We start from the raw sequence: 15,841 nt of genomic DNA on the forward strand, positions 1-15,841 counted from the left end.
TCATTTTTTAAATACGCAAAAGAAAAAACTGATGGATGGAATGTTGGACAATGCAAACATTCACCCCCAGTCACAAGGATCTGGGTTTAATCCATCATTCTTTTGCTCACCACACCAAACCAGTTTGGACCCAGCCATATGCAAATAAGTCTTGACCCTGTTCCTTGTGGGAACCGTCAGCCCGAACTGCCAAGCCAGTTTCTCTCTGGACCGGAAACAAGCATCCTGGGACCGGTTTCAGAGCTTCACCCATTATCCGCAAGGTTAGCTTGAATACAGTGTTATAGTGAGCACGGAACCCACATCTGGGCATACCCTTCCCACTTAGCGCGACATATGCAAAAGAAACTATTGATGGAAAGAATGCTGGACAATGCAAACTGGGTATGCCCAGACGTGGGTCCCGTGCTCTCTATGCAACTGTAGTCAAGCTATCCTGGCTGATGAGGGGTGAAACCCCCAAAACCGGTCCTAGGATGCTTGTTTCCAGTCCAGGGAGGACCTCGCCTGGCAGTTCAGGTTGGACTGTTCCCATTGGGTGCAGGGTCAAGACTGAATTGCATATGGCTGGGTTCAAACTGGAATAGCATGGTATGCAAAAAAAATGGATTTAGGCCCAAATCTCTGTACTGGGGTGAATATATGACATTGTTCTGCATTCTGTCCATCAATTGTTCTTTTTGCATTTGTCACCTCGAGTGGGACGGGTATGCCCAGATGTGGGTCCCGTGCTCTCCATGTCACTGGAGTCAAGCTATCCTGGCTGATGAGGGGTGAAACCCCGAAACTGGTCCTAGGTTGCTTGTTCCCAGTCCAGGGAGGACCTGGCCTGACAGTTCGGGCTGGACTGTTCCCATTGGGTGCAGGGTCAAGACTGATTTGCATAAGGATGAGTTCAAACTGGAATGGCGTGGTGAGCAAAAAAACCATGGATTTAGGCCCAGATCTCTGTACTGGGGTGAATGTATGACATTGTTCTGCATTCTGTCCATCAATTGTTCTTTTTGTATTTTAAATACGGCACATCCATGGTGGAGCAAAGGTATCATAGACTGGCGCGGTGAAACTGACGCATCTCTACAGATGGGTCAGTTTCTTGTAAATCTGCCCCTTAGATTCCTAGTTGCACTGCAATAATTGAAGTTATTGTGCAGTGGACCTAGAGCATAACTATAACCTCTTAAAACTGTTTACCTGCTGAACACAACACAAAATGAGGCTGTATCTCTTTGATGTGTTTGTACTGTATTGAACTGTTTGTAAACATTTTCAGTGTTATTCGTTTTACTACTTTAATAAAAGAAAAAGTGTTACGCATTTGTATTAATATAGTTAATGCATTCAGTCAGATCATTAAAGTGCATAAAATCGGAATTCTATCACACTTTTAGGTACACCAAATGTCTCCCAAGTGACGTGCCATAATTCATCCCTTGCACCATTTAAAACCGTCAGGTATTATTAAATTTGAGACACGCATGCATGATAAATTAGGAGCAGGTCCATGCGCCTGCATGCACAACTCACTTCCCATTTTCGTAGAAGCCTTCATTTTCACAGCTTACCAGAGAGGAGCCCTGCAGTCAGGGTGGCGGCGACTGGAGACTGCCTCTTACTCACTGTGCCCAGAAATCTAAAGAGCAAACCATCTCGCGCCATGGCAAACATAATTCGAGGCAAAGGGAACAGAGAGCCCAGCAGGCTAGAACAGAAAAATGGGTAAGGTTCAAGTGATAGTTACTACAAGAGCTAATCTACTTCTACAAGTACGCTACACACAGAAAACTATGAAACGTTAGAAATAGAAAACGGACACGTATAGAGACTTACATCTGCATGCCAAAAACAGGGGGTGTGATGGGGCAAAGCCAGCAAACGTGTCCTTCATGAAGGGGGGACATCTGGCCACTTTCTCAGTGTTCTCTCTCACCTGCCATGGCACCGGAGCACATAGTAGCAAGCACTGGGGTCTTCGTCTTGGCATTGATTTGAGCTAGAGATTTGAAAAGCAACCCATCTTCCGCCATAGCATAGATTACACGAGGCATTGGGAAAATTGATCCAAGAAGACTGAATAAAAAGCAAAGACATGCACCAGGGCAAACACAAGGTCATGCAAGATTGTAAAAGGTTGTAGGTCACGAGAAAGCGATATGCATAGATCAATGAATTAATTACAGCATGCAACCACAATAAATTGAAACCAGAGAAAGCATGAGATTGGCTCTTAGGTGCTGGACGCCCATGTGTCACCGGGAACTCCCGCTTTGTAATCCCTGCCGTGGGGGGAAGGTAAGGTCCTTCAACAACAGTAGCCGGACACATGGTGTACAGAGCTAAGTACATAATAACATCATTGGCAGAACAATTAAAAATTGGCATATCAATGCACCTTCTTCAGCACATCTTCTCTTTTGACCTCTATTCTAATATTCATTTATTGGTTTACCTGTCAAGCTGGAAAACACTGCAGCTGGTCTAGGAGGGCAGAATTATCAAATAAGCTCTTTTATTTAACAGCTGCCTTGCTTTTTAAGTAAAACTGAGTGACCAACAATAACAACTTTATAAATGCTATGGTATTGATGAAGCTGCCCTCTTAAACTATTAAATGTGATATTGTTTTGTAACTTTCTTAGGTGAGGAATGTGTTTTAAAAATCTGTTTCAGGGAAACTTTGTAGACCTACCCGTACTTTTTTGTAGTTAACTATTCTTAAAATAATTGTGAAAACCTCTGAGCCCCTGGGCTGGTACAGATTGAATACCATATCCGAATGTTGGTGGTAATTACAATTTGCAATACAAGAAACCTATGGGCTTAGGCAATATTTCAGGATACAATGATAGATCACGTGATGTGACTAAAAGATAGAAGGAACACAAAGGCGTTATAATGTTTCAGCTCTGGGATGATGCTTTGATTCTATCTATGACAAAGTGAATAGATCTACTTGTGAGAGAATATTTATTCAATCAATCACTTGATCATTACAAAAAAGAATACAGTTTAAAATAATAAAAACTTCTCATAAAACAGCAATTTAAAAATAGTAGTTAAAAAACATTTGATCCCAAGAATAAATCATTTATCACATATTTTCAAGTATAAATCATATATTCTCCAATCAGGCAGTCCTGTGTTCTTATGTGTTTAATACAGCACAATTTCGTTAGGCTTTCAACCTGATGCAGACAGAAACCTTACCATAACTATCTAGAGAGTGGGGCGATTTTATGAAAAAAAACAGAAAGTAGAAAATACACTTATTTCGGTTTCTTGTGTGCTCTGCCAATGCTAGAGGACTGATACAGGTCAGCCACATAAAAAAGGACGTATTGTTAGTTTCAAATTAATGGGAAAAACAAGGGTCCGCCGGGTTAACCAATGAACCAACAGTAAATGTGTTATAGGAACTAGAGTGGTTCTTTTGGCTTCATTACAAATGCTTAACAATTAGGGATCAATCACTGCTCTGATTTCCATTTCAATACATCTTTTATTTTGCTATCTCAGGCCATGGCCCTCTGCATCACAAGTAACTCCAGGCATGTTTGGACTCCTTGGGTCTCGTAAGCGCCCTAGGGCTCAATATGCACGGTACTGTTGAAGCTTAACATGGACAAATCATATCTAGTTTGCCTGTACTTCTGGCAGAGAGGTTAGGGAATACCAATTTGGCCTGGACTGCCTGTTTTCAGGGAGGGCCAAGAGTCATTTATGTATGCATGTAGCAGCACATCTTGTAATCAAACGGTGTTCTAGAATTTGCCCCAGACTAGATGCAGATCACCTTCACCTGTTTTCTTATTTAGATGGACGATATTTCATAACCTTCCCTTTGCAGGTGTGGAAGGGGCTTGTTTTTGATCGAAATATTTTGAGCTTATCATTAAAATCTAAATGGCATAATATCCGAATCGATAACATGATGCATGGAATATGGGATGAGAATTTATTAAGTACAATCACCTGATTGTAGAGTCTTCTGTAGCTAATGGCATTTTCCAAACAATAACTTAGTATTAGCCACTATTAAGCTAGTAAAATGGCTTACAGAGTTAACTCTCACCGCTGACATTTGCTGTGAATAGCAAGTCACGAGTTCAATTAATGTCATGGCTTATTACGCTTGAGAAAACATGGTTTCGTAATTTGGAGACTTCCTAATGCACAACATTCCCTCCAGTACTTCTGTGTATTTGCGACCACGGTCCATGTTCAGCTTAACCAGCACTTCAAGCATCAGGGGACGGGCACTTACTCATAGGGTTGGCCCTAATAATATAAGTCAATGTCGTAGCAATGGCTCTTGAGTAAAATCACAAACTTAATCCATAAGCGCTTCAGAATTGTGGTGCAAATTTTGGTATCAAACCAGGAAGGCTTTGTAGGGTATATTTATGCCAACAGGTACAACTGTTGGCCATCATTTTCAAGTTGTACATCAAATAACCTGCACTGTTCCAAAATATAAAAGGTCTCAAATAGTATTACAATTGTCATGGTTAAACACTGAATTACGATGACGCACCCCAGACTGCCTGTTACAAGTATTTAGCGTGTTTGTCATTCACACGACATTCCTGCAGAGTGGAATCACAGATTTTGTTCAAACGATTTGCATAAATAAGACACATGAACTAACCGGTACAGAAAAGGTATTGTGCTTTGAAACACTACAAGGTCTACACCATCTGTGACTTAGTCTTGACAGGACCTCAGGCTCAACCGGATACAGCAGGAATTTGGCGGGCTCCAGGGACACCTCTTTCAAGAAAACAGGCTGTCGCCTCCTTTCTCCTTGTGACTTGAGTACACTAGGATTTTAGGAGCAGAAAAAGGAGTACAGAAGTAGCGATCAGGTTGCAGGATGCCATTAACTAAAAGATTACTTTATCCTCAATTGTCCTCAAGCGTCACACACAAGTTTCACGAAATAACTTAATTCCCCTTTTTTTTCAAGAGCAAGAACAGACTGCCTATTCGATTCATGATATTTTATGGCAAAAAACTGACAAATGTAGGGGGTGAAGGTTTTCTTGCACACTATGGCGATCCCCTAAACAGCTCTGGGCAAAGTGCAGGAGTAAGCTTGTGGGTGAACACTATAATCTGTTTCTCTAAATCCGCAAAGCCCACCCACTCTTCAGTGGATGTATCTTCAGACAGTTGTGGCCTTTTGGTACTAAGAAATGAAGCAGTACTGACACAAGGGAAATTAGATGTCTGGTGTGCTAGTAGTATGCAATCCAGATGCAGAGTAGGTAATACATATCAGTTTCACCCACCTTGTGGGAGAGTAGAGTTCAAAACATCTGCCTCTCTAACACAGTTATAATGCTATTGTGGAGCGTAGTAGCTACCTTAGCTTGAAATGTAAAACTCTTGAAGGAAGGCGATGGTTGGCAAGAGTATTCACACTGAGGCCACATGGACCAACAAAAGCTTCATCATCCAAAGATGCCCAGGCATATGAGCCACCTAGTTAGCTGCAAGTAGGTCATCCAATTGTGCAATCCATGGCTTAATTGAAAGAACAATGTCCAGATCAGAGTTCTCAAGAGAGTCCAAATTCTGTGTAAGCACAAAGATCTGCATGCTTCCTCGCAGTCGGCTTGAACTTCTGATTTTGCCCGAGTCAAGCAGGACCAGATAACCACAGTTGGTGTGTTGCACTTTTATGCGCTATTTTCACCAAAATCTTTAATATTGCATATCTCAGGATCTACTTGAATGTTGGTCATTGTGGTCTTGCTTTATTTATAAATTCATAATCTATTTTTCTAACCTGTTGTGGAGTCTTTTGGTGACATTTTCACCATATTCTTGAACGAAATGTTGCACAAATACTTTACACATTCCCTCTTAAATTAAGCCCGACTGCTCCAAACCAAACTACCAGAGGGTGAGCACAGAATATTTAAAGTTGTATTGTTATCTACCCTGACTAGGATTGTGCTTCCTTCTTGGACAGGGTGCATACCTCTGCCAACCAGAAACCATAATTTCTAACAACTTAGTTGTGACAAAATATTCCATATATTCTAAAGTGGAAGGGAGAGTTCTAAATAACACATGCATGAAATCTGCCTGAATTGTTTTGCTTCTGCTAAATGAAGGTTCTGCCACAGTAAACCAAAGATTCATCACAGAGCATGTCAATCAAAGAATAAAAAGCATAAGAATTCTTCATCATTCTGAAATTGGACCTTAAAAATAAAAGGAATGATAATTCATCTTTAAAGGTACTAGAACGACCTCCTATATCTGAATGCAAAAGAGATTAAAGATATGGCGCTGCATAAAGAGCTTTCGGACCCACTGAAAGATGGCTGCACTTCTGTCATGAAGGAAAACTAGAATGTTGTAGTATTAATTATTTGTGTACAAATGTAAGAAAATATTTATAAAAAATCGAAAAGAAACAATCAGAACAACTAAAGATCTGCATTTTCTGAAACATTAGAGAAAGAGGGGGCGTGGTTAGCAGCCGGCGAAGATGGCCGCAAACTGAACGAGCTGCGCCAGTCGCCTGCTTCAAGCCCTGTTACATCCAGCAACGTCCATTCACAGCATGAGCACCAGCGGCATGGAGTTGGTGGGAGACAAGATCGCTGCTCTACTGGCTGACAGAAATCATTATCAGCAGCGACACCCCAAAGAGAGAGGGCAAGGGCGAAACGAGACGCACAGGCAAGATGGCGCCGCGAAAGGTGTGGAGGCAAGCTTCACTCACCCGAGGCTTAAACAATCGCCAGGCATAGAGACAGCAGCAGAGCATTCCGTGCCTGTTGGGGAGAACTCAGAGGCCCCCACACCCATACCTGAGAGGAATGCGAAGTGGTCGCGATTAAGAGTGTGGACGGAGGGCACCTGGGTCCGCTTGCGGTGGCCTGGAGGGTTGGTAGACGTGCGCCTGCTGGCCCAGGTCCTGCTGGCATATGGAGCACGAGTGAGACTCTCTGGATCGCCGTGACTCAAGGGGCCTCGGTATTGGAATGTGGTGAGTGGACACAGCAGCGATGTGCCGAATGGAGACACCCACAGGATATCCTGTAGAAGCCAGTTGCGACGCTGGGCTGAGCGGACAGAAGGAGAGCAGCCCATCGCGTGGTGAGCACCTGAGATAGCACCTGTGGTGGCAGACCCTGACTGGGAACACTACTGACAGAGTGGGTGGTCACCTGCTAGCCTTGCGGGGCTGTGTGTTAGGTGCCTGAGAGGGGTACCTGAATGCCCTTTGTTAGTCCTACACTTGGGCCTGGGGGACCTGGGAGTCCTCCCCGAAGGGGGGAGGTGCGCTTAAGTCCCCGCCCGGACAACTAGGCAATCCAGCCTTCAAAGGTCCTGGGACTGGGCTGGGTGGGTCCGGCCCTGCTCTTGGACAGTCATGTTATGTTATGTTATGTTATGTTATGTTATGTTATGTTATGTTATGTTATGTTATGTTAAAGAATTTTTCGATAGCGGAAATCACCACTGGTCTCTAAGCGCTTACACAGAAAAGGTCCATACATGCTGCCTCTTGAATCACTCTGCCCTTGGCTCAGATTAGGGTGTAGGTGTTAGTTTTTTAAACAGTTAGGTCTTCAAGTTCTTCCTGAAAGACAGTAGTTGAGAGACTTAAATCTAGGTTGAAACAAGTTGGAAACTTTACTCGAGCGCAAGGCTCTACCTGGAATGTGTTTCCTCAGACGTTGTTTGATGTATTCCGGGGCATTACCAAAAATGGCTTTATGGGCCACGCAAAGACATTTGAACTGCACTCTGAAACCAAAAGGCAGCCAATGCAACTTCCGGAGCAAAGGGGTTGCATGCGAGTTCCTAGGTAGTGAGTAGATCAATCTGGCTGCGTCATTCTGAACAACCTGCAGTTTCCTCAAAAGCTTCTGCGGAAGACTTAAATACAGGGCATTCCCATAGTCCAGCCGCGAGATGACTGTAGCTGACACTATGGATTGTAGTGTGGGGGCCGATAGAATGGGTACTAGCTTCCAGAGTTGCCTAAGCACCCCAGTGCAGGACCCAACCACTGCCGAGACTTGAGGAGCCATGGAAAGGTCCACATCAATCTTCAGCCCCAGGCTTTTGACCACCTTTCCAGGAATAGGTGTAGTCCCTAATTCCGGGGGCCAAAACAAATCGCACCAGGGGTTTAACTGATTGGTCAGGACCAGTGCCTCCGTTTTTTCGGCGTTCACTTTCAGGAGGTTGTTGGTCAATCAGTTTACAGGGAATCTAAGCAGATTCCTTACCGATTCCTGTGCTTCCCTTGAGTCCTCCAGCTGAACCAGTAGCTGGATATCGTCGGCATAGTTAAAGATTTGGCAGTTCCTATGCATTAACTCCTCCACAAGAGGTTGCAGGTAGATGTTAAACAGCAGGGGGGATAATGCGGACCCCTGGGGTACCCCCCAGGCCACAGCAGCTGCCTCCGAGAGCTGGTCTCCCAACTGCACTCTCTGGGTCCTACCCATGAGAAAAGATTCAATCCATTTGAGCGCTTGCCCTGTTATTCCCAGCTTCCTGATACGGTCCAGCAAGATGGTGTGGCTGACCGTATCAAATGCCGCAGACAAGTCCAATAGAATCAGGGCACAAGGCTGTTTATTATCTGCCCGGACTCTCAGCTCGTCAGCAACTGTGGCCATTACCAGTTCAGTGCTATGTTAAGGCCGAAAGCCCGCCTGCCTTGGGTGGAGTAAGCCGTGTTCTTCCAGGTAACCGGCCAGTTTATTCAGGACATGCTTTTCCAGGATCTTACCCAGATATGGCAATTGGGAGATGGGTCTGTAGTTCTTTAAGACCTTAGTATCAGCTCCTGCTTTTTTCAGGAGTGGAGTGACCCTAGCTTCTTTCAAATTTGACGGGAGATAGCCCACTTCTAATGACTCATTCAATAGGCTCAGCAGATGACTTTGAATGCCGGGCAAGGCCATTTGGAAGATTCTCGGGGGGCATGGATCCGTGCTAGATCCTGATTTTATTTGGCGTGCAATGGCCACCAGGCTCTCTTCATCTAAACCTGGGATACTGTTCAGCAACCCTGTCGGCACTTGACAAGCAGGGCCAGATGGTAGAAGAGGATCCACTGGGGTCTCCATAATATCCCTAATGATATCTTGCACTTTCTGGAGAAAAAACTTCTGAAAGGTTTCGCAGTCCGGTTGGTCACCTGCAGGAATTTTCCCCTCCAGCTGTGTTAGCTCCCTAAGGATTGCGAAAGTCTCCCTTTGTTTGTTCACAGCCCCTTTGATTCTATCCTCATAAAAGGTTGCCTTCCTCGCCAGGATGTCTGCCTTGTATTTTGACAGAAGTATTTTATAGGCTTCCGACTCAGCTGGACTGTAGCTGAGTCCCCACCTTCTCTCCGCCTTGCGAAGAACTTGTCGAGGTATCCTTGATCGCAGAAAGAAACCGAGCAGAAGCGGCCGGGTGGAGCTGTCACCCGAGGCTGAGAGAAACAGGCTAAATTCCCCAGCAGTGGCTTTGGGGGTGTGTTCCCCTCTTCCTGTTGCGCCGGTATCCTATGAATAGGGAGACCTGTGAACACAAGCAGACAGAGCAACAGAGGGTGTCTACCTCCCTGAAGGACAGCGAGCCACAGGGGGGATAACGGCCGTCATGGGCGCACCCTGTTAGTTTAGGCGGTAAAAACGGGGGCATCTGAGTCCTATAGTAACAGAGGACAATATATTAATTGCAGAGTCTGGTCCTATTCCCAGGGAACGAAACATGTCTGGACTCTCTGGAGGACAACCACAAAGGTTCAAACCAAGAGTGTGAGGCCAGGCCAGGTTAATCAAATCGCCAAATACGCAGTAGGGGTGGGCCACAAAGAGAGCATTGCCGGAGTGGCACCGCCCGCCTGGGTAGAAGACCAGACCTGACCACTCACTAAGAGACATTATGGGCTAGATGTAGGTAATTGAAATTTACCGATTCTAAAATACCGAATTTTACTGATTCGGTATTTTAGAATCGGTAAATGCTATGTAGCTAAAAAATCTGTAAAAATTACCGAATCGGTATTTACCGATTCGGTAATTCCCGTTCATTCCTATGGGCCTCGAGGCCCATAGGAATGAATGTGAATTACCGAATCGGTAAATACCGATTTGGTAAAATAGGGAAAGAGTCAAGGGTGGCAGGTGGTCACCTTGACACCCTGTTGCACCCCTGAATAGTGCTTGTGTGCACATAAGGGCATGTCTGTCTGCCACATGGCACTGGTGTAAATGCACAGATTTGCATTTAAAGAGGTATTCGTTATTTACCACCAACTAATAGTTGGTGGTAAATAACGAATCCGTAAAGCACAGAAGCACTCTTCAAAGTGCTACCTACATGTCATTTACCGATTCGGTAAATACTGAATCGGTAAATGATGATTCTGTAAATACCGAATCGGTAAATACTGGTTTGGTATTTACTGAATCTGTAAATTGGCCACCTACATCACAAAAGCCTAATTCCGGTCGGTAACGGACGAAATTTGGTAATTTCGGCCATTACCGAACGGAATTAGGCTTCCTACATCTGGCCCTATGTTGGCAATTAGAGACTTAAGTGGTACTCTGGAACCAAAACTAGACTCTGTAACAGAGGAAGTAAACCTACTCAGGGCAGACTTCCGGAGGTTGGCGGACAAGATGTCCACTGCTGAGACAAGCATCGGTGGCTTGCAGTCCTAAACAAAATGCCTGGAAGACCAAGTGTCAACGTTGACAAAAAAAACAGACAGAGAGTTTGGCTATGAAGGAGGACCAGTAGGGCAGAGCATGCCAAAACAACATCCGAGTGGTAAGCGTTCCAGAGGGAATGGAGGAGCCATCGATGGACCTCTTCCTGGTAGATCTAATCCTGAATAAGCTCAAGCCTAAACGCCTGTCCACCTTTTTCTCTGTGGAATGATCACATCGGGCAGTGGGACCCGGTCTTGCGCCCGGGGGCCCCTCCCCGCACAATCATAGCTCGTATATTAAATTACAGGGACAGGGATGCTATCCTGCAGGTGGCGCACCAGCTTGGTGACCAACAGTATGAAAATACACCATCCGTTTCTTCCCCGACTTCACGCTCCAGGTCCAGTGGCAAAGACGTACCCTTGATGCGGTGACAAAGGCACTCTGGGCACAGAAAGTGAAATACATGATGTTATTTCCAGCAAAACTTAAGATCGTCACCAAGGGGAAATCCTATTTCTTCATGTCGCCGGACGAAGCAAGCGACTGGCTGGAAGGCTGGCAGACAGTTGGGCAGAAGGGGGGGAAATCTCAAACACCCACAGCGAAAGAGCAAGATACAGCATGGCGAGGAGTAGACTCCACGCCTGACAGTCCTGCCCAGCTGCAAAGAACAGATAAGTTAACAGGAGAGGGAACTACAATTACCACTGACTTTCCCTTCCCTTTGCTCGGCATGGGTGGGAGTGGGGGTCTCAGGGGGGGAATGTTTGAAACCTGGCACAGAGTGACATTTGGAATTTATTAGGCAATTATAGCTATGGAGACTCAAAACAACCTGGTATAGTTTGTCCGCTCAGGGCCTGCGGGCAGAGAAACTCACATGAGGAGGGAAGGGGTATAGTACCATCTGACAGTGAAATTATTCTACTTTATGCTGGAGGCTAGCTCACCGCCGCCTCACTCATTGTTATCAATGCACAGTTAGGGCAACAGGCACTCTGCATGTTGGGAAGGTGGGAGGTTATTTACTCACCTAGCAGGGCTGCAGGTAAGGGGTTGGGCAACTCTTTTGATTTTTTTGTTTGTTATTGTACCATTGCTCAGGACAGATATTGTCGTATCACGATACATGTTAACGCTGGGCCAATCAAAGATAGGGGTGACGATCCACAGCTGACAACTGTTGTGGCCACGATAGTGGGTGAATCAGCTAATATCCGTGTCTGTACCTGGAATGTGAATGGTCTGGGAAACAAAATTAAATGGACACTTGTTCTTTAGCATATTAAGCGGCATTCCCCAGACTTAGTAATGACGTAAGAGACACACCTCAGAGGGAGCTGATATAGGGCCCTAGAGCGTTTTGGGTACAGACTGGTTGCCCACTAGGCGTACTCAACTGATGCCCGGGGGGGGGGGAGGGGGGGGTAGTAATTTTGATTCGAAACACATTGTCCCTCGCTATAGATGGTACCTAGTCCGATGATGCTGGCTGTTATGTGGTAGTGACAGGCAGATGGGAGGGGTGCTCGTTAGTACTGTGCTCGTTTTATATCCATTCAAGGCTCCAGGCGATTACTCTCATAAAGTTCAGCGCGATCCTGGTGGTACTCCCCGCGAGCACCCTTTTGGTGAGAGGAGATGCTAACACAGCTTTAGATCCTGAGCTAGACCATTCTAGTGCACAGGCGGGTCAGAAAGGAGAGCAGGCCCTCTTGGGCTCCTGAATGCCATGGGTTTGGTAGACCTCTGGTGAACGCACAATCCTCAGAAACAGCAATATACATATTTCTCAGCGTGACATGGCTCCTTTTCAAGAATCGCTTATTTGTCCATGCAAAATGACACAATGGGAGAATTTACATCACCAGTGCATATGACTAGGGGCCTCTCGGACCACTCCCCAGTGGGTGTTACAGTCAGTGTCCGATCATTGGCAGAGCACCATTTCCTAAGATTGACCCCTGGCAGTTAAGGGATCCCGTACTCAGAGATAAACTCTGTGAAGGAACAGACCTTTATTTCAAAGACAATATAGGATCAGTGGACTCACACCAGGCTATCTGAAAGGCCTACAAAACTGTACTGAGAGGCCAGGCCCAGGCGGTTACAGGAGGCAAGAGAAAAGAGGAGGCATTACAAATTTACAAATAAGGTAATTAGAACAAGAAATACTTCAAATTGAAAGCGAAGTGACGGCCGGTGAGGGCACGGACAGGCGGCAAGAATTAGCCCTGTGTCAGCGGGAGCTTTGTGCTCTAGCCAATGGTGCAGCGTGGGCATATGCTCTGGCAGTGCAGCACCGACTGTATGATGTGGGTATCAAGGCCTCTAGGCTATTGGACTGGCTCATGAAATGAGACAGGGAATGATCATGGGTGGTCAGTATCAGAGACAAAACTGGAGCGTTTCAAACGTCCAGTGTGGAAATAGCAGAGGCCTTCGCTTACTAGGAAGGCGTGTACACGCCAGTGAGCACAAGACCCGAGAGTGATTGTGACGAGCTGCTGAAAGACTTTTCATAGCTAGCTTTGTCGGCGGAGTCGCGAGAGGCTTTAGATGCTGACCTAACAGTGGAGGAACTGTCCGGTGCCCTGGGATCCTTAAAATCAGGGAAAGCAGTAGGTCCAAATGGTCTCCCAAATGAACTATATAAACACCTTGCCTCCAAAATAATACCACCATTGTATAACATGCTGGTAGAGGCGCGGGAGGACGGACAATTGACTGCTGACTAGTGTGCTGCCACCATAGTTCTCATACAAAAGGCTGGCAGGCCTCCGGACTAAGCATGGGCGAATTTTGCGGATCTCGCGTTCGCGAATTTTGCGGATTTGCGAACTCGCAATCCGCAAAATCCGCGAATTCCCGCGAATTTGCGGATTTTTTTTGTGTTCGCCCGTGTTTCTGCCAGTTCGCGAGGGTTTTTACAATTTCGCAATTTGCGAACTTACCTGTCGGGTCGCAAGTTTTGCGAACTTGTTGTTTCTACGTGTCCAGCCTGTTTGGGACACTCTTCTTCATCACTGCCACTCTCTATCACCACTGCCACTCTCTGACTACTCATGCCACCCTCTGGCCCACCCATGCCACCCTCTGTTTCATCACCACACCCTCTGGTTGTCCAGTGTACATTATTTTCGGCAAAGCAAAGCACACCTTCCCTGCCTCAAGTGACCTGAATTAATTTGGGGCTGATTAATGTGTCACAGAATATTTTTTTAGCTGGCACCTGCTTCCTTAGTGCGCCCTGATTAGTGATCTTTTGCACTTGCTAAGTGCTTTCATTGTTGCAAAATTAGTTACAACACCTGCCCTGCCCCAACTGACAATAATGAATTAGGGGCTGCTTAATGGATTTTAACTTCCAGCCTGGCTCCTGCTTGTCTCCCTTAGCTGTAATTCAGGACCTTTGTGGCATATGTGTAACTATTCTGAGGTTCAGAGCAGGGTCACATAATAGTTGCAACTGGCAACTGAACTCTGGAGGGGCCCCTCAGGAAGCACTACAGGAAATGGCTACTAATGATGAGCCTGAACTTTTGAACCTGGCAAGTAGTTTCAGTTTTGCTAAGATCGTATTTCTGCAATTTAGCACTTATTCGCGGGGCGCAAAGTTGTACTGGGAAGCCGCGAACTCACGCGAACAGTGCGAGCAAAATCTGCTGCTCGCGGATTTGCGGATTTTGCGGGAGATTCGCGAATCTCGCGGATTGCGAATTTCCCGAAAATCCGCAAAATCTGCGAGCGAAACGGATTTTCCGCCCATACCTACTCCGGACCAGTGCAGTTCCTATTGGCCAATTTCATAACTCAACGTGGAGGCAAAGGTATTGGCTAAGGCCTTGGCCAAGAGACTGGTGGCCGTCATCTCCATTGTAATCCACGTGGATCAATCCGGCTTTATGCCCAGTAAAAGTGCTCGTCACAATTTGCGGAGACTCTACAGAGTGCTGCACCTGACAGAGGACCCCATCTCCCAGTAGAAGTCATTAATGGCGCTAGATGACTTGATGGCCTTCGATAGTATGGAATGGCCATACTTGTTAGCGGTGCTCACCAGTGTGGGCTTTGGTCCCATTTTCTATAGTTGGGAGAAAGTGATCTACCAAGGCCCATTGGCTTGAGTGTGAGTCTATGGGGCACTGTCTAGACCCTTTCCGTTGCGAAGGGGCACAAGACAGGGCTGTCCCCTATCGCCATTGCTGTTCGCATTAGCATTAGAGCCACTGGCGCATTGGATTAGGACGAACCTGATGATCTGGGGCATAAAAGCGCCAGGGGGCTGGGAGGAGTGGATATCGTTATACGCTGACAATATAATCCTATATCTTTCAAGGCAATACTACTCCATACTAAGGGTACTGCATATCTTTTGAGTTGTTTGGGAGCTACTCTGGGTATTCTATAAATTGGTTCAAGTTGGTGGTCTTTCTGCTGTTGGGCCGCCCCGAGGCTGCCAGCAAGGTGTGTAGCTCCAATCAGGATCGAAGGTTTTAAATACCTAGGCCAACATATTACTTGCGACCACCAGTTGTTCCTGAGGAGAAACCTCGTCCCCAGCTTGACAGGCTCCACACTGATACACTGCATTGGTGTACCTCAAGGGCAGAGCCACCCTATATATAATGATAGGCCTGCTACACCTCTTGTTTGTCCTGCAAAACACCCCATACCCTGTTACCCGACAGCTTTCAGGGAAATTGGCTCAAGAGGTTCGGGTGTTGTTATGGCAGGGTGGTTCACCCAGAATAGCGCTGCATAAACTGGAGAAAGAGGTTGATGATGGCGGGCTAGCCATTCTAGATATTAGGCCGTACAACTGGGCCTCGCAGCTACTGGTTATAAATGACTGGGTTTATGCGGGCAAGGGAGAATTGGCTTACAGTTTTGATAGAGACTCAATGCCGGGAGGGAGCTGCAAATCACTCCTAATGCCCGTAGGGCATGCCCAGCGTGGTCTCACCATACTGCCACTGTGGTAGCGTGCTGGAGTGAGGTGAATAGGCTTCTGGGATGGCAGGGTAAATGAATCAGCATGACGCCCCTGTGAGCCGATGACTGACTGAGAGAAGAGGCCACACTGGGGGGCTTCAAGGGCTGGCATACCATAGGCATCAAACGTTTGGGTGACGTGTGGAGGAATGGTG

General features: G+C 46.2%; 1 protein-coding gene across 2 annotated transcripts in view; it reads right to left on the bottom strand.

The window, feature by feature from the left end:
• Window positions 1–15,841, bottom strand: part of SLC7A2 (solute carrier family 7 member 2) — a 511,922-nt gene that overhangs the window by 72,171 nt on the left and 423,910 nt on the right. For both annotated transcript variants that reach the window (XM_086962584.1, XM_086962583.1), the window contains exon 7: window positions 1,566–1,702. In XM_086962584.1, the coding sequence (XP_086818710.1) occupies window positions 1,566–1,702 (137 nt within the window). The remainder of the gene's footprint in view (window positions 1–1,565; window positions 1,703–15,841) is intronic.

The sequence above is a fragment of the Lissotriton vulgaris genome, chromosome 3_1 (assembly GCF_964263255.1).
Source record: "Lissotriton vulgaris chromosome 3_1, aLisVul1.2, whole genome shotgun sequence".
Classification (NCBI taxonomy): domain Eukaryota; kingdom Metazoa; phylum Chordata; class Amphibia; order Caudata; family Salamandridae; genus Lissotriton; species Lissotriton vulgaris.